The sequence below is a fragment of the Castor canadensis genome, chromosome X, assembly GCF_047511655.1.
Source record: "Castor canadensis chromosome X, mCasCan1.hap1v2, whole genome shotgun sequence".
NCBI classification, from domain to species: Eukaryota; Metazoa; Chordata; class Mammalia; order Rodentia; family Castoridae; genus Castor; species Castor canadensis.
Genome location: NC_133405.1, coordinates 21,407,275 through 21,434,443, shown reverse-complemented (window position 1 = coordinate 21,434,443; position 27,169 = coordinate 21,407,275). Strand labels below are relative to the sequence as shown.

Sequence of the window (27,169 nt, the reverse complement as noted above, 5' to 3'; positions counted from 1 at the left end):
AGGGGCCAAAGGAGCAAACAATCATATGTAGTTATAGGAAATCATGGGGAATTCATGAAGAAGATGGCACTGCACTGAGAATTTGAAAAGTGTTAAGACTACAAGAGGCAGTCATGCTGGAAGACGGTCAGGTGGTCGTAAGCAAATGCTCAGAAGCAGACAACTACAGAGTCCTGCCAATGACGAGTAAGCAACCTGCTGTGTATAAATGCAGGGCACCCATACCAAGGGGTAAGAGTGAGAGACATGATTGGGGTAGATTTGCAGGGCTTGATGGCTTAATTTAGGTGTGGGATATATAAAAGAAGAAGTGAAGATGATTTCAAGGTTTCAAGTCTGGTTACCACAGAGATGCCATAACCGGAAATGCAGAATACTGGAGAAAAGTAGGTTTGTACTAATAGGAAAAGAAAATGACAGAGTGATGGTTGGCCGTGTTCGACATGAAGCACTGGCAGTACTTTCAGATGGCGAAGTCCAGCAGGCAACTGGGAGATAATGAGCTGGAGAACAAGGAAGAGGTCAGGTTGGAAAGAGATATGAGAACCACTCAAATGGCAAAGGTAATGAAGCCATGGGGATGGGAGTGAGAAAAGAGATAATGGGGAAGGGCAAAGGTCAAACACTGCTGAAACACCTACAAGTAACAAAGGTTAGGAGGAAGGAGGGGAACCAGCAAAGATAGAATCAAGTAGGAGGGGATCCCAGAGTACACAGCATCATGAAAGTTAAAGGAGTATGGGGACTTCAGTCAAATACTTTATATCCTGACTTTATTACTTGCCCTCATTGTCCAATGGGCACACTGGAAAGAGTGGAGTGAGACGAACCTGAATGCAAATCCTGGTTCCACCACTTACACAACCTTTGGGAAAGTAAACCTTTCTGAGCCTGCTTCTTCTTCTGTAAAATGGAAATGACACCACCTACCTTTCAGGTTTGCTGTGTAGATTAAATGAGAGATTAAATATACAGCAACTAATACACAGTAGGTATTGAGTAAATAAATTTTCCACGATCTTCCCTTGTGGGAATACTATTCCATCAACCTGAAGGTGACCACAAAAAAAACTAGTAGAAAACAAGGAGTTTCAAACTGCTAAATGGAAGTAAAAACCCTGATGAAGGCAGCCTCTTAAACAAAAGGGAAATTAAAGAAACCATTTTTGCCAGAGAACCAGAAACTTTTACAGCCCTCCCTACTCCCAAACCAAAAAACAGCACATCTCCACAGACACTTAAGAAAGATCAGCCCAATTACACAAGTATTCCCAAGCCTTTGCTTGGAACCACATGTTTCATAGACTACCCAGCAGTGGAATACAGTCCAGAACTCCAAAAACTACACATCATTACAGCTTCCATTTTCCAGAATAGGAGAGTGCTTCCCCAGGGGGAGGGACAGAGGGGACCACGGTGTTAGAACCAGGCAGGTCCCTGGATCAGAAGATACAGACAAAACTTTGTAAGTGCTTGCATTTTGTGTACATGAGATAAATTAAAACAAGGCTTTCACAACACAAATGTAAGGTGTGACTGTGAAAGACCACCCACAGCTAAAAGTAATAATTAACAACTTTCAGTTGAAATAACATGCATAAGTATTTATTATTGCTATCAAAAACACGTAGAAATCTGATATCGGGTTTTAGCATACATCTCTACACCGAGGTCTGTGTGCATGTATCTTATTTGCAAATTCCTGGACCATGACAATATATACTCATACTTTCTCTCAATCAAGGGAGTTCTTGAAGGCTTTGGCAGAAAAATCACCAGATGCTGGCAAAATAAATTTTAAGACATGTCACATGCAAAAGCCTGGAAAATATCACACCCGTGACTTCCAACTTGAACCTATATACTAGTAAGTCCTAACTACACTTCATCTAAACTCCAGAAGAATATATACACTTTACCATGACCTCATCTATCCCCCGGAATTCAATTGCCATCTATTTGCTGATAATTACCAAGTATTAACATATCTCCAGCCCTGATTTTTCTCTCTCTCTTGTGATCCAAAGCACAATCTGAACTACCTAGTAGATATTTTCTACCTTGGTGATCAACCGGCCCCTCAAACTCAACCTGTTCAAAACCAAACATGCTATTTCACCCTAAAGAAATATGTTCCTCTAAACCAGGCATTGGGGTGCGCCTATAGGCCCAGCTACTCAAGAGACTGAAGCAGAAGGACCATTTAAGCCCAGGAGTTTGGGGCCAGCCTGGGTAACACAGCAAGACACTGTCTCAAAAAAATAATGTATTTTCTTCCTATATTTCACTCATTTACTCAACAAATACTTACTTTTGCACCTATTATGTACCACAGCCCCAACATCCAGAAAAGTCAGAACTTCTAGACTCTCCCTTCTGCCTTCATATCCAGTCACCAGGTCATGTCTACTCTACTTCCTCTCTTCTCTCAAATTTAGCTTTCAATCTCTTTTCACTGCCCCCTCAACCCGTGTTACTAACTCTCCCTGCCACCACTCACTCCCCAGCCTTCCTCCATACTGAACAAATATCTTCATGGCTCCTCTTCATCCTTGGACACAATCAAACTCCTCAGAATTCCCTTGTTTACTTTTCTATTTCATCTTCTCTCCACTTTTTCCACATCTATGTTCTAACCAATCCAAGTTACTACAGTCCAAAACTTGTGTCATTTTGTTTTTTAACTCTATACCTCTCACATGACGTAGATGACGGCTGTCCTAAGGCAACGAGGCGCCTCTCTTCCATGGCTCAACATGCCCCAGACCCCACCCCCACCCCTGTGATTCTCATCTCTGTGGTAACCCTCACTGTGCTACATTGATGTCTGTGGTTTTCCCTGCCTGGCTCCCTTGCTACCCAGGGAACTCCTTTCTGGCAGTGAGTTTACCTTGTTCATCAGCTTCTAGTTCAGACCTTGCACAGAATCTGTGTTCAACAAATATTGGTTGAAGTAAAGACTGAATGAAAAACCGTTCAGTATTTATGCAGAGATAGCATACAAAGTTCATTATTAGTTCCTTTTCTGTAGATTTCCATCTGTTTTCCAAAACAGATAAATGTGGTCCCCAATACAATCATTCTCTGAAGTGTAACTTGGAAAGTGCCTCCTGGGCCACATTTCCATTTCTATGGTATTCAACATGCAATGAATGCAGCCAGTACTAGAAAGAAGTAGTTCTCCAAAATGGGCCAAATTCACAGAATGGGTTAACTGTTTCTACTTAATGAGGATCACACCTCTGTACTTGGGAAAGTGATTAAACTTGATAAATAAACTATAAACACATGATATCAATGACAATTATTTCTGCAACAATTTGGGGCCAACTGAAAATAGTTGTACTCGATCTGTGAAAAGCTGTATTCCCTAGCTCTTTCCAGTGTGCATTAGGCTTGCTTAATCTTTAGATGATTAAAGGCATACAGCTGTAGGTATATTATATGTGTGTATGAATACACAAATGTGTGTGTGTGTTGTGTGTGTTGGAACCTGGAAGGTCACTGGATCAGAAGCTACAGATACTTTATGAGTGACTGCATTATAAGCACATGAGATATATGAATGAAAGCAAGGCTTTCACAACCCAAATGGCATGTAAAACCTTGAAAGACCACCTACTATTAAGAGTAATAATTAACTATTTTCATTGTAATACCATGTATAATTAATTATTGCTATCAAAAACAATATACATATATTTATGCATATATAATCTACAAATGTATACAAAATAATCCAAACACCACATTTAGGTAAAGCTGCAACTCAAAATCTGCTTGTCTTTACTTCTTCAATCTTCAATTTTGAAAGTGAGGTAACAAGAGTCCCAGGTCCACTGTGTGTGTGTGTGTGTGTGTGTGTGTCAACACCACCATCCTGTCTTTAGTCTCTGCTTCAAACCACTTAGACAATTATGCATTGAGAGAATCATTCCATGGTTATATGGTATCCTAGAATCTCATTGGACAGTGGTCAAGTCCTCAAGACTGTGTCTTCAAATGTTTTTCTTACATTCATTCCCACTAATTACACTAATAACTCTGTACAAGGCACTCTACTCACCACTCTAGAGGATGTCATGATGAATCAAACATGGTTCCGTATCCAATGAGCACTGGATTTGGAAGAGGCCATAAATAAGCTATATACTTCAAAAAACACGGACACTAGCTAAGAAGTATGGATAAAGTATCTCTGGGAACCAAATAAAGTTGGGCCATCCCTCTGTATTATCTCTGCACATATACAAAATTCATGTTCAAATGTTTTCCAATCCTTTACATCTGTTACACGCTCATTAACTAGAGTGAGGGCTTTTAACGTCCTCCCTATAGCTATCATCCCAACTCTTCCTCTCTTCACCATGATTCCCTCAGCCTCAATCATCCAAATTAAAATTTACTACAAGTACTAAACATGCAAGGGTTGAGAGAGAGGGAGCAGAACCATAATGAAGGAAGAGAATATGCAGATTGATTTATTTTTCAAATGAGTATCATCCCTTTCTTTTTCACCCTCTTTCCTCTTGGGCCTCTATCTGAAATACTGTCCCGAGGGGTCCTCCCTAGCCAATTAGCTGGAAATTTGGTCTAATGCAGACAGAAATTAAGAAAATCCTCATGAGGCCCTTTATCCTATCCAAATAAAATTTCCATGGCTGAAAATCCACTTGAAAAGAGAATGTCCTTTGAAATATACATTTATCAATATTGATGCCATAGGTAAGAAATACCCAACACTGAGGAAAAACTTAGGTACATGTTTCTTCTACTGAATCTATGCTGGATTATTTTCATAAACCTAAATTCCACAGATTTATAGATTAAAGAGAAATATATGTATATATATGTGTGTATATATATACACACACATACACACACACACACACACACACACACACACACACACACATAACTTTAAATTACTTAGAATAGCCTTAGAAGCAAGCACAAAATACTTACCTCTTGTAAGATTTGGCTAGTCTACTCCATCCAGTGTGTTACAGTGCAGCCAAAGGAATTAAAACAACGTCCTTTATTACTTACGTATAGTTCACAGCTTTCTTTGACCTGAAAAGGTGGTTATTTTTTGGAAAACTTTGTAAAATAAAAAATAAATTAACACTTAAATACTGGCTTTATGGAAATTTTGTTTGTAATACATTTCTAACTCTGTTCATTCAGTCTGCATACGAATATGCGTTGAGTACCTATTAGTAGTACTGTGTACTGTGCTGGACACTAGGATAAAAGATAAAAAAGATACAGCACCTATCTTCAAGACCATCATAGTCTAGTATTAAAATTTTGCTCTAAAACTGTGCCTTTTTCATGATTTATAATAAAGATAGGCTTTGTGGTATAAATTTTGAAAAAATACAGACTATTTCAAAAATCACCACTTGTACTGAGAAATGCACTTCTTTCAACTTGCAGTGGGTGAATGGAATACAATGGGTGCAGGTTTCTTTTATAGTGTCTTTGACTTCTCTGTCCCTTCTTATTGCCACTTTCGCTTACATTTTATCTCATCCTATCAATTGTTTATCAATATAAGCCTATTAAGTACGCTTTAAAGAGCTTGTACATTTACTAATCTAGCATATAAATACAATTTCAGCTACTAGGTAATTAACTATTTGAAACACTAGCAATGCATTTTGGTCCTAACATTGACTCCCTTTTTATTCACGAGGAAAACACACAAACTCTCGAATAAGGCTTTGTCCAGTTGCAACACAAAGGGAGGCAAAAGTGAAAATGCCTTTGGTGGTTTTCAGTCTGGATTCATTTTTTGTTTTCAAATATGGCAAACAAGCTGGGTGCTGGGGGCTCATGCCTATAATCCTAGCTACTCAGGAGGCAGAGATCAGGAAGATCACGGTTCAAAGCCAGGCCAGGCAAATAGTTCAAGAGACCCTATCTCAAAAAATACGCAACACAAAAAAAGGCTGGCGGAGTGACTCAAGGTATAGGCCCTGAGTTCAAGCCCCAGTACCGCAAAAAAAAAAAAAGCAAACAAGTATTTCTAATAATTAGTACTCAGACACTTGATCTTTAATTGACCTAATTTGAAGTTCAGAATTAAATCTTCTTTCCTTTAAATACTATGTATTTAACAAAACATTCAAGTGAGACTACAACGTACCAGTGAGCATCCCTCCCATGCACACACAGAATTTCAAAATGTACATTTTCTCTGCTGACAGGCCCACCTTCACCTCACTTTCTGAATCCCTACCTATCATTATATCTCAGAAGATAAATTCCCATTACTTAATGCCTTTTCTAAAGCCACTCTGGGACCCATGTCTTGGATTCTATTTTCTGAAGTTCATTTCTTAATGGAGTGAGTACTGGGGATCCTTTTTCAAGCTAGACTATTTGCTAAATATGGGCAAATGAGTGAGGGATTTTTTAGTCCACATTTCCTATTACACTCTAGGTTACCAAAAACATCAAACCCATTTACAAGCTTGGCTAGGGTTGAACAGATGGTGGCTGTTGGAATGATCTCTAGAATGGAACCTGTACACACATTCTGATCCCAGGTTACAGAAACCAGTGAGGTACTTCAACAGGTCTATGCATGTGTTGTAGCTCAACTCCCAAATATGGTAATGTCAACATTAGCAAGAAAGGTCTAGCTGACATTAAATAAAAAATGGCTTGATTTAAGTGATGGCCTACAATTTATGCACTATAATAATGGTCGATCTTCAATGCTACTAAGCCAGTCATAAGGATGCTGCTAATTTCAGTTTGTTCTTTGATTACTCAACATTAGTAAGCTCTACCAGATATTAAGAGTCACCAGCTAACTGAAATAAACCTGGCTCTGTCCCCAGCCAAAATGTTTGTAGCCCGAGAAGTTTGTCCTCATACTCCAGTAATGTGCCACATTTTGTACTTAGGCTTTTAAAACAAAATGACATATAGCCTTAGAAAGTATGTGAGAGTTCACAGAGAATGCTAATGACCCAGAGCTATGATTTTTGTTAATAATTAACTAAATACTGTATCGCGCTCTTAGCATTGTGCTCGACACTGCTCAAATAAAGTGCTTTCCCTTTAAGAAGCTTATAATCTAAAACATACAAATAACCACATGTAGAAAAAAGCTAGAGATCAGAGTAAAAGGAAGCATTCACAAAAATGTACAAATTCAGCATGCCAGAACTTTTCAGTTGAGCAACACGATCCCCAGTGAAATTCTTTCCAAATGATGTATCGTGTGCACAAGTTATAAGTGATTATCTTCAATTTTCTTAGAAATGAGTAATAAGATACCTCTTAAGACCCATGCTTTGGTAAATGCATCAAACACTAATGTTGACGTGATCACTGATAGCTGCCATTTAAGGAAAAAACATATTTTCTGTCTTGTCTCATACCAGACAAATCCAGGACACTCTTCTCCCAGGTTGGTAATAAGCAGCCTTTTACTAGGCTACACTGAAGAGCAAACATTGCAACTCTAAAGATGGAAGTAGCAGAATGCTCAAAAAATATTGCATCAAAATATTGGATACAACCTACCAGCCCATGCGAAAAAAAAAAAAAACACATTGCAAAACTGACACCATCTGTGTCATCTAGCATCCATCAAAACCTTCTTCTGTGTGCATTTCCTAATGCTGCCAAAATGGAATTTACTCCAAGAATTAAGAAAACTCTTTTTAAGATGGCGGCCCTATTAAGAGACTTCTATCTCCCACTTCATCTCCTCAGTTCTTTTCCCTTGCCCAGGCTGCCTATTGTGACCATTCCAGCCAATTTCCTGGAGGTATTTTCTAGCCCTTTTCACCCTATTTAATCCTACAAGTTTCCTGGGAAGCCTGTTTACTTGTGTGCTTCCCCACTGGACAACGAGCTCCTTGACAAAAGGGACTGTGTCTCACTCCTCTCTGCACCCCCAGCACCTAACACAGAGCCTGCCAAGGTGCCCCACCAATCATCCACCATCTCCTCCATAGGCTTGATGGTTCTCTCTAAGCACATCCTGGTCCCAGTACCAGGATTAGCGTAATAAATATCTGCAGACCACATTTGAAAGAATTCTTTAATCTGTTCCAAGTTAGCACACAGCAATATAACTTTCTGAGTTTTCACAAATCACCTGCTCACCCAAATGTCTGGTGCAATCTCAGAGAAGAAATCCTCCCACACCTCACTTCTTATCCTCTCTCCTGACATTAGGACCGCTAACTGCTTCCAACTAATTGGGGAGCCACAGCTGGCAACCCAGATATGGCTGCTTAGTTCTTACACTCAAAAAAATACCAAACTCTCTCTTTGTTTCAAGCATTTTTTTAATGTTGTTTCATCTATTTCAAGAAATTCCAAGTCAATTTTGGCTCCCACAGGTTGCCTTTTACCCATAGGGCCACTTGGCCTTCTGGATTGGTTCTCGAACTTTCCAAGGACCTCCAAAGTAAAATCCCTCAATCTTTAGGGAGTTGCAACACCACCATGGGTTGCTTGATTTTCTCATTCCCATCCATCCCCCACCCCCCCCCACACACACACAAAAGTGGTGTATGGCATTCATAAAGTGAATTACACTTGATTTTTGTTTAGAGGAATTTTTTTTTCAGACTTCTGTAACATTCCCCTGAGACAATTGGAAACATCATTGTCTGATTACTAGCTGACTTCCCTTGCCTAAAATTGTATCCATTCTTGATTGCGCCTGTGGGTAGGTTAAGCAAAACAAAACAAACATCTAGACTTATGAGCTCATTGGCTTTTTTCTGAATTTTTCTAAATTAAATAAGGGCAAAAGAGCTGTACTGAAAGTCAGTTATATGGATTTTTCTGCCAAATGCTAACTCTGTGCGCCTGGTTTCCATCTGTGTTGCTTTCCAAGTTACAAATCCTTGAGAGAGAGAGAGAGAGAGAGAGAGAGAATGGGAGACAGAATGGGGGAGAGAGAGAGAGAGAGAGAGAGAGAGAGACAGAGGGAGAGAGGTATGAAGAGATCTATGGATTTTGAAGACATGCTATATTGCTATCCTGGGCCTTTGAATACTCTAAAAGCAATGAGAACATGAGATCGTAAGCTTTAGATCAGCTTTGTGGAAGTCTAGGCTAGTCCTTCAGCACCGGTGATTTATTTTTTAGGCTGGCTGATTTCAAATGCCCTTTAATCTCATCCATATTTTAACCCAATTCTGCTAATGGCCCAAGTTAGCCGTCAATCCCAAATGCTCCCCCAAGTGAAACAAGACATTTTTGAGGATTTCTCCTTACTGTGACCGAATCTCATTTTATCTGGGACAAAGAAAGCTTTAATGCAGTTAATACAGTGCAGCAGGCACACTGAACATGGCTTGAAATATAGATGGGGAAAAAAAAGTTAAGCGGTCATCATGATGGTTCATGACTATCAAATAATTTGCAGCTCTCTTCCAATTTGCAACCACTGAACGACAGCAGCAAATTACACATTTATTCAGTTTGAAATTATGCACTTGCCATTGTATTTGGTCTACCATTATCATCTCTTCTCTGAAATACTGATAAGCTCTTTCCACACATGGACATAAGGATTTTTCACCATGTTTTCTGTATCTACAGTGACTGTATTTGCCCAACTAAAATTCAGGACACATGGTTTCATGCCAGGCCAGAGTATTTGAAATCGAGGATGCATCGCCATATTTGAATTTTGGCCTTGCTCCAATGCAAGTGAGGACAGCGCCTGCCAGGTAGAAGGTGCTGGCCACCATTTATTTTGTTAAAGCGAACTGAAGTGGGTTCTGTTGTGTTTATACAGTGAAAACCCTGGAAAAAGTGATTTCTCCTAGAGTTTATAAAAATGAAAAGTCTCTATTACAAATAAAGTCTAGAAGCAGGAGAGTAAGGGAAGGAGGAAGCCAGTCCAGGCCAACACTCATACACGCAGTGTGTGGGCCCTCCCAATAGTTTTATACAGATGCTGCAAAGAGGCAGGCAGCCAGAGAGCTGGGGGAGGGTGAGGAAGGGAGCGCCTGCACGAGTGTGTGTGTAGAGGGGGGTTGCTGAATGGGTATCCTGGCTTTCCTCTGGTCTTTTTCTTCTTTTAAGCACCACCTTCACTCCCTGGCTTGGAAACTGCCAAATGTGGCCCGAAACCCAACCTTGGACCTATTCATCTTGTGGGGGCTCAGCCTGTAAGGACCAATTTTTACATTATCAACAAAAGCATGTTCTCTAGTCTTAGCAATCTAATTACCATGGCACTTCCAGGGGAGAGAGATTCGCCTGTTGTTTCAGCTCGGTGGAACTGATTCATAGGTTGCCCCTTACAGCTCCTGCACACGCCCACGTGGTATGTTATTAACACTTAACAGTAGAAGAGGTAATTCTACCCTCCCTTACAGCGATATCCTGCAAAGCAATATTTAACATATGCGCAAATGCAGTTCAGTCACCAAAAAGGGTGACCAATTACCTTTGCAACTAAACAGCAGGCTCGCTCGGCTCTTTTCATCAACCTAAAGAAAAGGCTGAGGGCGCGCTGGCTGCCTAGGTAACCTCCTGCCAGTGAACGCTTGCTGGCAGCGCCCACAGGGCGCGCATCCGCATTCACAGCTTGGTCCAACCATCAGGCCCGCCTCCCTGACTTGTTGGGAGCCACCGGCCAAGTTTGGGCGAGGGTTGCTCTCCAGCTCTCTCCCAAGCGCGGGATCCGCGCCTTGCTGGATGCACGAGTCGGAAAGAGACCCTGGAGGCCACAAGCGTCTTATGGTTGGCGAATACGACCGGCCGTTTCTTCTGAGCGCACCTCTGAGAAATTAACCTTTTTGAAATCTACTCTTTTCTTGCTCACGTTGTCACTGTAGCAACTTGTCCTAATTGGATAGTAAGGCAGGCGTTAGAAGCCCAACCGCTGGACAGTCACTCACAGAAGGCCATTAATATTCATCTGTTGACAGTGGCAGCCCTCAGCTAAGGTTAAAATATGCCCTTACAGCAGATCTAATTGTGCAGAACAAAAGGCAGGCGTTGAGAAACTTTCCTCCGCCTAAAATCGTCTCCCCTTCGGGGTTCAGCCTGTCAAGAGGGCAGATAAATTTGGGAGGGGGAGGAGTTAGGTCATCTTTGGAGTCCTGCTCCGCGGGCCAGGACCACCGTCTTTAAAGAGATTTTTGCCAACCTAGATAAGGGACGCTGTTTGCAAGGAAAAGGCTCAGTCCTTCCTATTTTGGGGACCCTCCTATTCAAAAGTTTCCCTCGGTGTTTCTTCACCCACCGCTGCGGACTCGGAGATCTGTCCTCAACTTTGCCTGCACTTGGGCTCGCCAGCCTCGGGAACCCAGGCTAAGGAAAGAAGGGCGGGGGGACACGTTGGGGAAACGATAGCCAGTGCTGCGGTCCAGCTACGCCTGAAATTCTGACACGTACATGTGAGCAAGGGTGATAAATTTCTGACGCGCCTGCTCGATTGTGGGACGCCAGTTCGCCTGGACGCGAGGAACCAGCTCCCACCTTCCCGCCCTCCCCAAAAATGGGCGCTCGCGAGAAGGCGACCTCCGCCGTTCATCCTACTCGCGCATTCCCTGACAGCAGCGCGAGCCCGGGGCGTGTGGACTCGGTGCACACATTCCCTCCACTTCCCTCCCTCAGTAGACCCAGCCAGGCCCCAGGCACACCGACCATTCCCACAAACCCCGCAGCAGGGCACTACCGCGGCCCCTCGGGGCCAGTGCGCTCGGCATACGGCCACGGCGCGCGCCTCGTGGCCGCTGGGCGCGGGGAACGAGCAAGGGACCCTTACTCACCTGGCACAGGGGTTTCAGGAACCCATTTGAGTCCGGGCTGCAGTCTCTGGAAGAAGGAGCGGACCTGGTGACAGGTGGCGTCCGGAGGCGGCGGTGGCTGCGCCTGTCCCAGGCAGTCCAAGCTGAGCAGCATCGCCACTACCAAGCACGCGGTGCGCACGGTCCCGGCCATCCTGCTTCGTGGGGGGCTAGGAGAGCGCGGGAGAGTGGCAATAGGAGCGAGAGCAGTCCCAGGACTCGGCAAGCCTGGCAGTGGCCCTGAGGAGCGAGAGCCGTGCCGCCACCCAGCAGCTGCAAAAGTTTCCTCGCAGCTACCTGGGCGCTGAGCGAGGGCGGGAACCGCTCAGCGGCGCAGGGCGGGGCGGGGCCGAGCGGGGTGGGCGGGGCGAGGAGGGACAGGGCGGGGCTAGGCGAGGCCGCACGGCTGGGGGGCGGCGGCGGCGGTCGCACGGCCTCTAGCCGGTGGGGTGCGGGCTGCGGCGTGGAGCGCGGTGGGGGCGACTGGGGCAGCACGGCGTGGGAACCTGGCGGGACCCGCGCGAGAGGAGGGTGCGGAGCCGGTGCGATGGCTCCCAGCAGCCCAGTCCTGCTGCCCGCTCGCGGCCGCTCTACACTGGGCGCTCTGGCATAACTACTGCAGAGGGGCTGCGGGCTCGGGCGCTCTGATTGGCTTCCCAGCAGCCGTCCCCTCTGACTGGCTCTGGGAGAAGTTCCCCAGCCTCACTCCTCCTTCCTGCCGCTCATTGGCCTATAGCCGGGAAGGCTTTTCCCTTTAGGAATTTTGCAACCTCTCCATCCTTCCTTGGAGTGGGTGGGGGTCCCCGGCTTAGGTGCCCCTCTGCTTAACTACTAGGCCTTCTTCCAGCCAGATCCGACTCATCTCTGGTCATCAGAGCCACATAAGGTCCCCCTTCGCACAAAATCCACCTCCTCCTTCAGCTTTCTGAGAGGCTTCCCGTGAACCGTTTTCCCAAGGCAGCTCTGGCCGAGTCCTCAAAGCCAACCCACAAATAGTCACTTTCAGGAGCAGCTGAGGACCGCTGGGATTTTCACAGCCTGCCTCATCTTTGAATACTGTACCTAAAAAGTCCGGAAGCTCCTGGGCTTACTAGGTTTGATTCAACAGAACCACACAAAGTCAGAGGAAGCACTTGAATCCTGGATGTTAAAAGCATCATCCCCTGCTGGATAATCCTGGTGACCCCTCATGAATCGAAGCATAACTAGTGACAATGAAATAACCTGGGGCTTAAAGCCAGCCTAACTCATTAGAAAGTCATTTTACAGAATAAATTCATTAAGCCAGAGATAGCCTGTTTCCTAGCTGGAGTAGAAGGCTGTCCTAAAGCTCTCCTGGCCCCCAATCCCCATCTCTCCTGTTTAAATTTCACTATTAGAAATCCAGTTCTTTGAGAGTCAAATACCTCTTGTGAGGAATGCATGGATCATTACCTGTGTGGATTCTCTTTGGGACTCCACATGCGCATGCGCACAGACACACCTATGTCTTACGCATAGTAGGAACTCACTAAGTATTTCTATGATGAAATGACTTAACACCTAAGTGTGAATTAGTTTAACATTTGATTGTGTTGTTTCCAACCTGGTGAAAGTAGGTTTGGAGAGGTAGAAACGAGGGTGTGCTGGGAAGGTGGGGGGAGGTTGTGCACCAGGATTTTTTGGGCTGGTAAGAAGCAAACGAAGTTGAAGGTCACTAAAGGGTTGGATCACTCATGTATTCATTTGTTCATTCAATAACAACTATTTGAACTCCTACTATGTGCCAGACATTGTAGAATACAAACAGAAAACTGGGACACAAAGATTTGCCTGGAGTCCCTTACCTCAAAGACCTACAAGTTTGATGAGAAGGACAACCAAACAAAATGTTAACGCACGGTGTGTTAAGTGCTGTTGAGTTCTAAGGGGTGAGAGGTGGATCAGAGAAAGCCTTCCAGAAGAAATGATGCCCTAAACTCAGACTTGAAAGACCAGTAGGAGTGGAAGTGAGAAAAGATTGGGGGAAGGGTGGCTAGGCAAAGGAAGCAGCCTGAACAAAGAGGAGAGGGCCTGGAGTGGCCCATTTGGAGGGTGAGAGGTGCGAATCATGATTTCAGGCTGAGTAGCTAAAAGAACTAAGGTGGGTGAAACAAGCAAGAGCCAGATATGAAGAGTCTGGAAGCCATGCAAAGGAGCCTGGGGAACCACTTAAGGAAATTTGAAGCAGTAGGGTGATATGATCATATTTGACTCATTAAAAGATCTCTCCAACAGTATTGTGGGGAGTGGTTTGGAGAAGAAGGAACAAAGGTGGGAAACAAGGAGACCAGTTAAGAGGCTGTGAAAATAATCCAGGCAAGAAATGATAAAGGCCTGAGGCGGAGGAGATTTGGAAGAGGAAAAATGTTCCAGAGATATTTAGAAGATAGAATTAAAAGTGTATGGTGACCTAGTGTATATGGGGGCTGGGAGAGAACGAGTCAAGGGCGCAGGGCTCAATTCACTCTTTTTTTCAACAAACATTTGAGGGCCGCCTATGTATCTGGCATTCTTCTCCTACTTCATAATTTTGCCCGAGGCTAGGCCTGCGCCTGCATTGAACATTTGACAAATGACATATCCACTTTAAAAGAAACACCAATTAAGAGTCATAATTTGGCTAGTGAGTTTGATATGTTCCACCTGTGGAGCCCTGTGACCAAAGGGCAGATTGGAAGGCAAGCATTGATTGAATTTCATGACCTCGCAGAGGAAGACATGACCTTCCATAAATTCATGATCTTCCAGGGCTCCTGCAACTAACTACAAAGGCAACAGTTGTTTTCAACTACTGGGTATAGAGTACCTGGAAAGGGGGACTGTAACTCCTTTTTATATATGTTTTTATATCTAATACACTTTGAATGAACTAGAGCAGTGTTTTCAAAGAGAACTGTGTGAAGCTCTGGATTGAAAGAAGTGGGCCAATGAAGTTTTTAATTTTTAAATATATATTTACTTTTAGTGGTGAATTAGACCATATATACATAAAATATATATATATAACTAGTGCATTCTATCTACAATTTTGTTAAGACAAAGCTAAGTAGATAGTGTTGAAAAATATTTTTTTAAGTATTGAGAGTATGAACATACAGTAAAAAGTGTGGAATGGTGTGTGAATAGCTAGGGTTTGGTCTAAGTCATAAGCAAACTGGCCTTAGGGTTTGGGGAATTATTTCTTCGGCCTGGAAGCTTCTGTTCCCACTTCAAGCAGCCACTTCAGAGCTTTTAGCCAACCTAAGGTAAGAGTTAGCAAAACTTGCTACACTGAAGGAAGCAGTGGTTCCATTTTTAAAAGTGCCTCTCAAAGATTTTTAACTTTCCAACCCTCAAGGGGTGATTTTCACAACGGAATTTCAGGCACTGAAACGGGCATTGTGGGATAGGCTTTTTGTGCAGAAACGTGATGGGCGGCTGTAGTTTCTGCTTGTTCAGTGATGAAAAATTTCAAAGATGAAAATCCTTAACCAGGGACTGGCGGTGTGGTTCAGTGGTAGAACACTTGCCTAGCATGCACCAGACCCTGAGCAAAAGGAAGGGAGGGAGGGAGGCAGGGGAGAGAGAGAGAAAGAAAGTCCTTAACCAAAAGTATAATATCTGTTACACTATACATTACATATTGCTCAGATGGGTAACTGTGACTTACGACTGGGTTTTTTAGGTGGCCCGATGGCATGTGCCTATGGTCCAAGCCACTTGGGAGGCTGAGGTAAGAGGATAGATTGAGTCCAGCAGTTCTGGACCAGCCTGGGCCACATAGCAAGACCCCATGTCAAAACCAAACAACCACAAAAGGGCTGGGTTTCCATTTTCTGCCTTAGCTCTCTCTCAGGGCTCCCTCCTCAGGGTGGGAGTCAGGACAATGACTCATAGATACTCTTCAGCAAGGAGAGACAAAGAGAAACAGTCTGGAAATTCAAAAGGATGTGCTGATTTAGACAATGTCCACTTTTGACAATCCATGGCTCAGTGCTTTCAGGCCCAGTTGGAAGAATTTAGATTACACAGTCGGACCCCGTTGTCCTCTTTGGAACCCAGGGGAAAGCTATCTAGCACAGCAGGCCCAGAAGAACTTTTCTTCACCTTTCACTCCTAGTCTCCAGTTTGAAAGAATTCGAGAATTCCCAGCTGTAGCCAGCAGCTATTATCTTGCTGTAGCTGGGAGGAGAGTCTGGTTCCATGGCTCCAAAAGCAGCATAAATCAAGTTTTCTGGGAGAGGATTAAGAAAGGGTGTCCCACAGCTGCTGTCATGGGAGAAGAGCATGCACACATTGTTTGTCTTGGGCCCAGGTCCCTCTGCCTGCCCCCCCCCAGGTGATGTTCTCCTCTTCCTGTCACCCTCAGGTACACAGTATCTTCTGCTCTTAACCCCACTCTTAAAACCTGCTTTCAGGGAAGAAACTTTAAAACTCATCTGCTCAAGGTGTGTATGCTTGATAGGACATATTAGGACTGCCCACCTAGGGGTACGAGTGAGTATCTTAACTGGGATCAAAGCTTTAAACCAAAGGAACAGACCTCTAAAAACTGTGGAATTCCAGGCATCTGCCAGTGGGAAGGGAGTGTTTAAACTGAGGGGCAATGAGGCCTTTTTTGGTGCACCTGAAATCACATCATGTAGACAGTTGCTTATATGTTAGGGCTGTGCTGCTCACAGTCAACACCTCCCGAACCACACCTCTGTGCTCAATGGCACACAGCCACTTTGTCTCCTCTTCGCTTGCAGTGTATGACTCCTTTGTGGGGCAGAGAGGAGGGGAGGCGCCAGGCACACGGATCCCAATTCTCCCAAACGTATAAGCTATGATCAGAGAATGAGTTATGGTCCTTTGGGAAAGAGTGTTCATTCATTCATCCCAGCCAGCAAGCCAGTGTAATGTAAATGGTAACTTTGTGAGTTGAAAGACTTAAAGCCATTTTGAAAATTGCATAATAATCCCAGGCAGAATTTGGCCCCGTGTGTATGGAAAATTAATAGATGTGGCTGAGATGTTTGTATTGTGAGTTGTGGATGGATAAACTTTCCTCAGAACAGAGGCTATGCTTTGCCCTCATTAAATCCACAAAATATACGGAGGTTCTTGTAAGTCAGAGCTTGAAAAAAAAACTATTGAAATTTTTATTTGTGGTATCACGTTGATTACTACAAATAAAAAAGTTATTCTCTTCTATCTTGGTTTGTATAAGGGAATATTGATCTAGATTTCTAACATATTTCTTCATACGCTTAGTCTATTGATTTTTTTTGATTGGGCAGATATACTGTATGTATATGTAACATTTTGTGTCTTCTGCATAGGATATTTGGTTATCTATAAAAATTTAAGTGATTTGGAGCTTGCTGACTGAGAGTATGGTGGCTTGAAATTCAAATGCCAATGATGCCCAAGGCATGGCTTTACACATATTTTGCCACATGGCAATTCACACATATTTTATTTTGCTTTGAATTATTGTGGAACAAAAGCACAGTGATTCAGGTAATCTATATTTATTTTGATGTATGGTATGTAATTTCACCAAGAAAAGTTTTAATAATCTATAAGTAATTTAAGTCTTTTTCTGGGTCTTTATGCTCTGGAGCTTGGGTCTCCAATAAGCCAATTGGTATTTAGAAGTTGACTTCTTAATGAGTTTGCTTCCAGCAAAGTCCTTTCTTATTCCCTACAACATAAGAAGAAACACCAACAGCCACTACCGCAGATAGCAACAAATACTTTTGATAATCTCTGCCATCCCACCTCCCGAGTCCATCCACATGGAGGAATTTCAAAAGTAGCTTATCATAAGAAAAAGCCACTCCCAGCACTACCCCTAATTCTAGTTACTTTTATGTCTCCACCATAACTCGGGAGCTTTAGATGAACAAGTGTTCATATTGTTCTTCTGTGTTTCCTCTAACATAGGGCTTCCCAAATTGTCATCCATGTACTTGTGCTGATCCACACACTATCTTCTACCAGTCTGTGACATAGTGAAGTACAAAAATTGAGAGTAAGCTGTGAGAAACTTTTCTAGCATGTTGAAACTGCTGCCACTTATAACAACCATGTAACAAGTTGGCCTCACTGCTGAATCTAAAAACTGTTTAAAATGGCCTTATATTTTGTACTTCTTTTTCAGTTTTTCTGGTAATTCGTTTTATCGTATTGCCCAAAGTTATGCACCCATATCAGTTAGAAAGATAAAAATAATATAAAGCAAATCCTTCAATAAAGATAGTTCAGAAAGCTAGTACATTGCCTTGGTATGTTGCACACTACTTTGGTCCATGGTAGTCATTTAGCAAATGTTTTTCACTGAAGCCCTGTGCTGTTTTTCTTTACAAAAATAAATTGCGACATCCCTTTTTATGGATAGTTCCTGTTAAAATCACAGCAATATAAACTTTCCAATAATAGGTAAGCCTACTTGAAGATAAATTTCTAACTAAAAGATTTTAAGAACTACTCAGAAGAAGGTAAATATGGCTTACATGAGATTTTGCTTTTCAGAAGGTCTTGGTATAAATTATGAACAGAGGGTTAAACACCATAGCTTTCATGTTTTGTTTCATCAAATTATTTCCCCCATAAATATCATGTTTTCTGTTACAAATGAAGGAAATGCTACCCTGTGTACCAAAAACCATATCCTTGGAGCAAGATGATATGATCCAGAGGGAAGTACAGTTCCTTGGGATACCTTCATCTCATTCATCCTTAGTGCATGTCAGACACACAACAAGTCCTCTGCCATAAATAAATTTCATGTCATTACTCAGAAGATTTACGCTCTGTTGGATGGCTCTAGTTCTTTTCCAACTCTTGTTAAACTTGCAGTTAAGACCATATGGTTTGTTAGCAGCTTTTTGCCGGGTGTTGTTTTGAAGTAGTTTCATGGGGGAAACTACTATTCTGTCTCCCCAAATAGAATGGAATAATCATAAGAGCAGTCTTCTACTTCCTGCTCTTCTAGACTTCTACTTCCTGTTCTGTCACCCCAAGTATTGTGGCCCTGGATCTGTAACACCACTTCCAAACCACCTCTTCCTTAACTATAAATCAAAGATGGTGGGTGACTTGAAAGAGGTGGGTTTCGCCTACCTCTAACCATCTGTCTTTCCATGCCCTTGAACTCCTTGACAGAAAGAATCTTATACTTCCCGTATTCAGCATCTAAAACAGTACCCAGAGTTCAGTAGCTTCCCCAATACATGTTGTTGAATGTATGACTAAATAACACCTCTCACAACACAAACTCCACTTATGGCTCCATAGGAAGTCCTCAAGAAAGATTTGTTAGTGGATCAGTGCTCTTCTTAATCAAAGTACTGTATAACAATATTTAAAAATCTAATTTTTCTTCTCATGAGCATAATGGAAATGCCTGTTATAAGTAATGTTGCAAGAGTACAGACATGAATATACATATTTTTATTGTATTTTTTTCTCACCAGAAACCTAAATCAGAGATATTTTTTAAGACAAAGTCTCACTATTTAGCCCAGGCGGGCTTGGAACTTCTGATCCTCCTGCTTCTACCTCCCTAGTGCTGGGATTACAGGTATGTATCACCACACCTAGCTGAAATTAGAGATTTTTAAACTAATTTATTAAAAAATTTTAAACTACTGAGAACTTGCTATTTACTCTTATTCCATGGAGGTCTAACAGATTGTTGCATTGTTTAGAAATAAATGATGATAGTAAACTTTAGGAGGGTTTATTATTAACTTTTTCTTATTGAGAAACCTATGTCAATCCCTTGTATGGAAATCTTTCTCAAATGTATTGCTTATTTCTCTGCTTTAGCAAGCACAGTATATGAGCTCTAATCTAACCTGAACTTGATGTTCTGTTATATCAAATTCAATTTTTGTATGATGTTGTGAATATATAGAAATGATGGAACATGTCTGTACTGGGCCTGATACACATCATAAAACTTGATTTCTTTAAAAAGAAATCCTAGGAAATGATTTTTTTCTCTTCTCCTTTAACATATGGTGTAGAATGTACAGATTCACGTCCACCTGCATGAGTTTGCTTTTTTCCAAATTGTAATTGTGAAGTCAAAGGTTAAAGTCGCCCTTTCTACGTTGTTCCTTGGGTTTCAATTCAACCTTGAAACTCACTCTCCAGTTGACTTGCTTTAACTTATGTTGCAACACAGTGATCACAAGAGTTAGCACAGTGCTGTGGAATGGGCTTAAGTTCCAGAGTCAGATAGTCCTGGGTCCAAATTCCAACTCTGTTACTTTCTAGCTGGGTGACCTTGGGCAAAGAGCTTTATCTGCCTAAGCCTTCACTTACAAAATAAGGATTAAAAACTTAACCTTCTAAAGATAACAAGGGTTAGTACAGATGTGGAGAAATTCTAAAATTTGCACACTGTTGTTGGGAGCATAAAATGGAACAGCAGCTATGAAAAACAGGATGGAGGCTCTTCACACAATTAAAAACAGAACTACCATTCCACATCTGGGTATTTATTCAAAAGACTTGGCCAGCTCTGGTGGTATACTCTTGTAGTCCCAGCACCTGAGAGGCTGAGGCAGGAGGATCATGAGTTTGAGGCCAGCCTGAGCAAAGTAGTGAGACCTTGTCCCCCCCCCAAAATATGTATATATATAATAGAATGATTTTCAACCTTAAAAAAGAAGGAACTCTTGCCATTTGTGATAACAGGGAAGAGCCTTGTGACATACTGAGTAAAATTATACAGACACAGAAAGACAAATACTGGATATTTCGCATGACATGAGACATCTAAAACGGTCAAATACATACAAGCATGGAGTAGAATGGTGGTGGCTGGGGACTGGGGAGAAGGGGAAACAGTGCATATAGTTTCATTCATGCAGGATGAACACACTCTAGAGATCTTTCTGTACAACATTGTACTTATAGTCAACAATAATGTATCGTGTACTTAAATTTGTGTTAAGAGACTAGATCTCATGTTAAGTAATATTACTATATTAAAAAACTTAACCTTGGTCAATGAATGCAACATAAATAGATCCATTTACTAGCACAAGTGTAACACAATACTAATTACAGAATATATGCAACGGGTATGCAAGTGTCCACTGAAAATTCTTTCAGTTTTTCTGTATGCTACAAAAAATATAACCTTTCAAGATCTTTAAGAAAGCTAGAGATATGTGTTTGGCACACTGTAGGTATTCACATGATAGTATTACCCTTAAGGCTGTTTTTTTAAAGGCCATCAAAGGTCCGTTTGTTTTAACAAACATTATTTTCTTATTTATTGTTCGTTTATTACCCACAGTGTTTGAGCAGTCACTGTGTTCTAAGCACTGATGATATAGTGATGAAGGCTAAATTCTTGTCCTCATGTTTCTTAGCCAGATTTGTTTTTAACTACCAGAGGAATCAGGCTTAACTGAGATCTTGCATTTTTAGTTGGAAGTTCATTGTTGTTAGGCTTTCTAGGGGATGGAAACTTATCAAGCGTTTTTAGATTTGTAGGTTTGAGGGGACATATACCCTTAGAGGGTCTCCTTTAACTTCACAGTTTTGGCAACAACTCAGTCTTCCTGCAGCCTCCCCTTAAAACAGGCCTATGTGGACAGTATGCAGGCTAAGTAGGCAGAGTTCAGGGACTGCCTGGGTCCAGCAAGGGACCTGACACAGACCCAGGAATTCTCAGACACTGAATTGCCTTCCCATTTCCCAGGGCTTAACCTCTGTCGTTTGGCCTTCCCAATTACAATTACATTTCCAGACCTTATTTTTGGCCTTAACCTCAATTCCCAGCCTTAGTAATGGCTCGTATTTCCTGGATGTAACTACAGGAGCTCAAATTCACTTCTGAAAAAGAAAAACTTTTCAAACTTGAGCTTGCAGCCAGATCTACCCCATTTTTAAACTTCACAATCATACTCACATATACTCATACCGTTTCTAATTTACTGCCTCATCGAAATATCATATATTTACTTTTCTTTTCTTCTGCCTAATGCTAGGCCAAGGAGTTCTCCACAACTAGAAACAATTCCAGTCTCTCAGCTAATTCTCTGAGTGGAGGGAAAACATTCATTCCACATATGGAAAGGAAAGTTCATCTTCCTCGGTGTAACTTCTATGGCAAAAAGGTCATTTAATCACATACAAGCAGCTAGACAAGATGATAATATAAAGCAGGATTCTGTGTGCTTCTAAACCATCTGGGGTTTATCAAATACCCCTAGACTACTCAAGGATGGGAAAGTCTCAGTCAGTTAAAGAGAAAGATCAAAGCATGAAGGATGGAATTGCCTATTGTCCTTTTGTGTATTTTCATAGAGACAGTTTAGTTCTTGACCCTGAGATGACAAGACCCGTAGAGTATATTTCTATGAGAAGTATTGTATCCATACCTGAACCAGCCATGATCCTAAAATCCAGAGAGATCGCTACTTCTCGCCTCAGCTTTGCTAAAAACAGTACTTTTGACTGATACACTTTAACACATTCAGAGTGTCACTGATATTAAAATTTTCAATCCTGCCAAGTTTTCTTTTCCTTATATTAATACAATATTATTGTTTCTCAAAACAGAGGAAGTGATACTTGTTCATAGCATTGTTTTTGTAGGATTTACTCTTTTGGGGTGTTGCAATTAAAAAAAGTAAAATAATGATACATAATGAAATTTAAGAACCTGAAAACAAACCTTTTGATCTGAGAAGGAAGGGCCAAGTTTCCTGGGCTACCTAATAATCCCAGTGAAATCGTCTCCTTTCAGAATCTCTGACATTTGTTGAAAACCTCATACTTCTCACAAGGGCTTCCTTGTATCTTATTCAGATTGTTCTTTCCAACAGCCCTACAGAGATAGATAGACCAGGCAAGCAAGTATTATTACCCCATAATATTGATGAAAAAACCCCAGAGATTCGGAGAGGGAAAGTGATGATCTCAAGGTCACACAGCAGGTCAGCAATGAAGTCAGGACCATACCTCAAGTCTAAACACAAATCCCGACAAGCCATGTGGCAGTGCTTTAAAACCTAAATGTCATAGGCAAAAACTTTTGAATGTTATCCAGATGTCTTTGGAAGGCTCAAGGGAATCAATACTCACCTTAAAGAGCCAGCCATGAAAAATGACATGTTATGAAAAACATGCCAATTTGAGGTTTACTAGATGAGAGAAAAAAGTTTGGGACAAAACAGACAGGGCCAGGTTTCAGAATATTTCCTGAGTTCTTCACTTCACTGCAAACAATGACCTTTGCACAGATAGAAAAGTCTGTGTCATGCAATTCACTCCACATTTGTTGGGGGGAAAAAAAGTGGTAGACATTTTGGAAATCGCCCTTGCAGCTCGATTTCAAATGTGTAGAGATTTGTTTCTTCCTTGTAAGTAAAAATCTTAAGTGTAAGTAGTTCAAGGAAAGTCTTTCTCTGTTCTACTTTCATCCTGTTATCAGTAGGTAAATGAAGAAATCAAAACAGTAAGTCTGAAAGAAGTAGCCTTTGAAAGTATCTTCCTCAGGCCAGTGGAATCTGACAGCTAATTATGGGAACTTGGAATTTTTCAAAACCTAGCAGTAATGCCTGGGTAGAGAGAAGCTAGTTACATTCATTACAGGAAATTCCCATCTTCCCTCAGGAAAAGTGGTTCCATGGGTCAGAGTCAGGCCTCATGCTTGGAATCAGGGGGAACAGGTCTACCCGAAGGCCCCTTCTTCCTGCCTTGCTTTTAACAGCCTAAGAGGAACACTGAGCCCCTCAAAGAAGAGGTCCTCACAGGAAGGAAAAAGTCAGCCTAAGAGGGAGCTAAACCCATGAAGCTGAGTTGCCAGAATCCTTCCACAGGCCACCCAAGCAGTGAAGAAATTCGTGGAGAGAAAGAAAGAAAGAAAAGACCCACAGCCGTGAGCAGAGCCAGCTGGGAGGGATGTTAGTACTTTATTTCTGTTTTCTTAACTGTGTGTGTGTGTGTGTGTGTGTGTGTGTGTGTGTGTGTGTGCGCGTGTGCAAGCGTGCGTGTGTTTTGAGGGGGAAGGAGGATTAATTGCAGAAAATGTCTGGATCCACAGCACTCAAGATGGAAACTTTTGTTGATATAATTTCTCCTAGCTTTCCTACACCTTCCTTCCCTTCCCCTGCATTTCCCCAGTGGCTATCAAGAGCTGTATATATCTGACCACAAAACATCCAGTCAGTTCAAGTCAAAAATGCAGCCAGCCATCTGGATTGACTCAAACTCTGTCTACACACACCAATTGGCTTGGGGGTAAAAAAATGTAATTCAGTGGAACAACTGGTTATTTTTAAAACAACGAGTTGAATTCAGACAACCATCCAATTAGTTGATTTGAAAATGCCTGTTTGGCGACATGAAAAGGGTTATTTTCAAAGGGCCTTGTGTGCATAAACAACCCAAATGCTATTAAATTGACGAGCTATTTTAGAATCAAGTAGATAAGGCCAAAGCGGCTGGCCTCTGTTTATAAAGGGAAAACCTGTTAGAGTAGCAGCCCATCAAGCACTCAGAGGGTGACAACTTCCGTTGTAAGGATGAAGTCTTTCAGTTGACAGGGCATAGCCAGGGCCCTCTTTGCAGAGACAAGCATCTCAGTGCTTTCTTTTTTTTTTTTTTTTTTTTTTTTTTTTTTTTTTTTTCTTTTTTTTTTTTTTTTTCATTTTTCTTTTATTATTCATGTGTGCATACAAGGCTTGGTTCATTTCTCCCCCCTGCCCCCACCCCCTCCCTTACCCCCCACTCCGCCCCCTCCCGCTCCCCCCCCTCAATACCCAGCAGAAACTATTTTGCCCTTATCTCTAATTTTGTTGTAGAGAGAGTATAAGCAATAATAGGAAGGAACAAGGGGTTTTGCTGGTTGAGATAAGGATAGCTATACAGGGCATTGACTCACATTGATTTCCTGTGTGTGGGTGTTACCTTCTAGGTTAATTCTTTTTGATCTAACCTTTTCTCTAGTTCCTGGTCCCCTTTTCCTATTGGCCTCAGTTGCTTTAAGGTATCTGCTTTAGTTTCTCTGCGTTAAGGGCAACAAATGCTAGCTAGTTTTTTAGGTGTCTTACCTATCCTCACCCCTCCCTTGTGTGCTCTCGCTTTTATCATGTGCTCATAGTCCAATCCCCTTGTTGTGTCAGTGCTTTCTTAGAGAAAACTCTTGTGGGCCTTCCTTCTTCCTGCACTTGCCACACCAGCCCAATGGGCCAAGATTCAGGGTTTCACAGGCAAAAGGACTTGTACTAGCTATGGCCACCTAACATTTCCTAATGCACACAGTGGTGTTAACTTGATGCTCACCTTTTATGCATACAGCAAGGAAGCCTTCTCCCAGCTACCTATCTCAATTTGTAATGAGTTGGATCAATTTAAACTGCACAGCTATGTCTCCCTCAGCTTCCTCCCCCAATGTCAGCCCCAAAATGTGAACGTTCTTCTCTTGAGTTACGTTGCTAAGAAATATTTTAAGAACAAAAAAAGGTTGGGGGAACTTCCTTCTGAAGAGAATTTTATTTGCATTCCTTGAGTTTTGTCATAAAGGGCATCCCACCGTGTTAATCATATAAGAAGTTTTGTACATTGGGCTTAAAAACATCACCCCTGAGGTGGTGCTGATGGGTCCCTAAGAAAAGATTTCTTTGACATCTAAGACACAAAGGACTTCAGCAAAGTCTCCTGGTTAAATGCATGGTGCCTAAGAGCTGTCTCTCCATCCCCAGTGACAAGCATGTACTAAGTGCAACTGTTGTTTCTGCAAATGTCTGGCTTGGGTGTGTCTTAATCCTGAGTTTTTGCAGGTTTTGTTTTCTTGTGTGTGCGTGTGTTTTTCAAACATTTATTTTTATCAGAAAGGATTCCCACAATGGAAGTATTCATGGCCATGCTATGGCTGAGTCTTTAGGCTTAAGACGAGTTAAGCTTGCTCAGGTAGAAGTGTTTGCACAGTTACGAAAGTATAGAAGCAAAGGCCTGGGGTTGGAAGGGGCCCCCTTAAGCCTTTCCCTGCCTTCAGGCATCAGGCCAGAGGAATAGCCACTCTTTTCTTTAAGCACCGCAAAGACAGAATCTCCACATCTAGTTTTTAATTATAAAAGTGAGCAAACTGTAAGATAGATTTGCAAGGGAATAATATTGTAATCCATATTTAAGTTATTTCCTTTTTAAACATTTGCTTTCCTGATTTTTCAAAAAAAAACTAGTATACAGTGAAGACTTTTGAAAAAATCCTTTCAATAGAGGCATTTCTTCTCTTTTGGGTGAGCCACAAGGAGTATCTGTCTCAGGAAATTCTACAGAAATTGTTAGGTTTCTCCTAAAAAGGTTTGCTTTAGCTTATAGATGCTCTGAATCCAAACACATTTCTTTTTTCATTCATTCATTCTTTTATTTATTTATTTATTTATTTATTTTGCTTTGGCTATTGGAAAACTCAGTCAAATATATGGGCCATTCTTTTTTCAGTTTTTTGTAGAGCTGGGAATAGAACCCAGGACCTTATGCATGCTAGGCAAGTGCTTCTACCACTGGGTTACACTGCCAGTCCCACACTTCTCTTTTTGATATCTATTCATAGATTTGTGTTCACTTAGTAAAAAAATATGGACTGCGTCATGAACTTGCATGTCATCCTTGCACAGGGACCATGCCACTCTTCTCTGCATCATCCCAATTTTAGTACATGTGCTGTCGAAGCAAGGACTCTGGGTCACTTCTGGTCGATGCACAAAGCCTCACCCCAGATCCACTTGTTTATTTTATTTCTCCATCATCTAAATTTCTTGCCTTCCTTGTGGTTTGGGGTTTTGTTGTGGTTTCTGGATTTGCTGGTTTGTTTTGGGGTTTGGAAGCAGTACAGTGAAACAAGAGCAGGGGCTCGCACTGGGACCCCAGCTCTATGCTTTCTTATACTCTCTGCGGGCATCTGTTTCCTTATCTGTAAAGTGAGGCAGCAGCACTTCCCACCTCACGAGATTGAGGTGAGTGTGAAATGCAAAAAGATATATAGTTCCAAGCTGACACTCAAAGTATTTTATTCATATTCAAACCATGCCTCCTTAAATGTTTTGGGGAGCAAAAGGGACAAAAATAAATAGGATTATTTGCTTCCAAATTCAAATGTTTTTATTTCTTCTTTTCTTTATTTCTTCTCTTTCTTTTTCTCTTTCTTTCTTCCTTCCTTCCTTCCTTCTTGTTCCTCTCCCTTTTTTCTTCCTCTCTTTTTGCATGAATTATGTTGCAAGCAAAATTATTTGGTGCTGTTGCTATACCAAAACCAAATCTCCTACTATGTTTTAGGAGAACAGTATTCAAGGTTCTTCCTTGACCTTAAGAATCAGCAACTTGGGTTCATGCCTGTAATCCTAGTTACTTGGGAGGCTGAGATC

The 27,169-nt window shown here is 41.9% G+C and overlaps 1 protein-coding gene, 1 non-coding gene and 1 pseudogene across 2 annotated transcripts in view; 1 reads left to right on the top strand and 2 right to left on the bottom strand.

The window, feature by feature from the left end:
- Positions 1 to 12,121, bottom strand: part of Gpc3 (glypican 3) — a 389,991-nt gene extending 377,870 nt beyond the window's left edge. Inside the window, exon 1 of the mRNA XM_074063548.1 lies at positions 11,769 to 12,121. Within this exon, the coding sequence (XP_073919649.1) occupies positions 11,769 to 11,940 (172 nt within the window). The 5' untranslated portion in view covers positions 11,941 to 12,121. The remainder of the gene's footprint in view (positions 1 to 11,768) is intronic.
- A 3,630-nt stretch (positions 12,122 to 15,751) lies between these two features.
- LOC141419417 (uncharacterized) lies at positions 15,752 to 16,451 on the top strand (annotated as a pseudogene).
- A 9,926-nt stretch (positions 16,452 to 26,377) lies between these two features.
- LOC141420062 (U6 spliceosomal RNA) lies at positions 26,378 to 26,484 on the bottom strand. The gene has a single exon (XR_012444769.1). It is a non-coding gene; the product is annotated as a U6 spliceosomal RNA (small nuclear RNA).
- Positions 26,485 to 27,169: the final 685 nt, after the last annotated feature.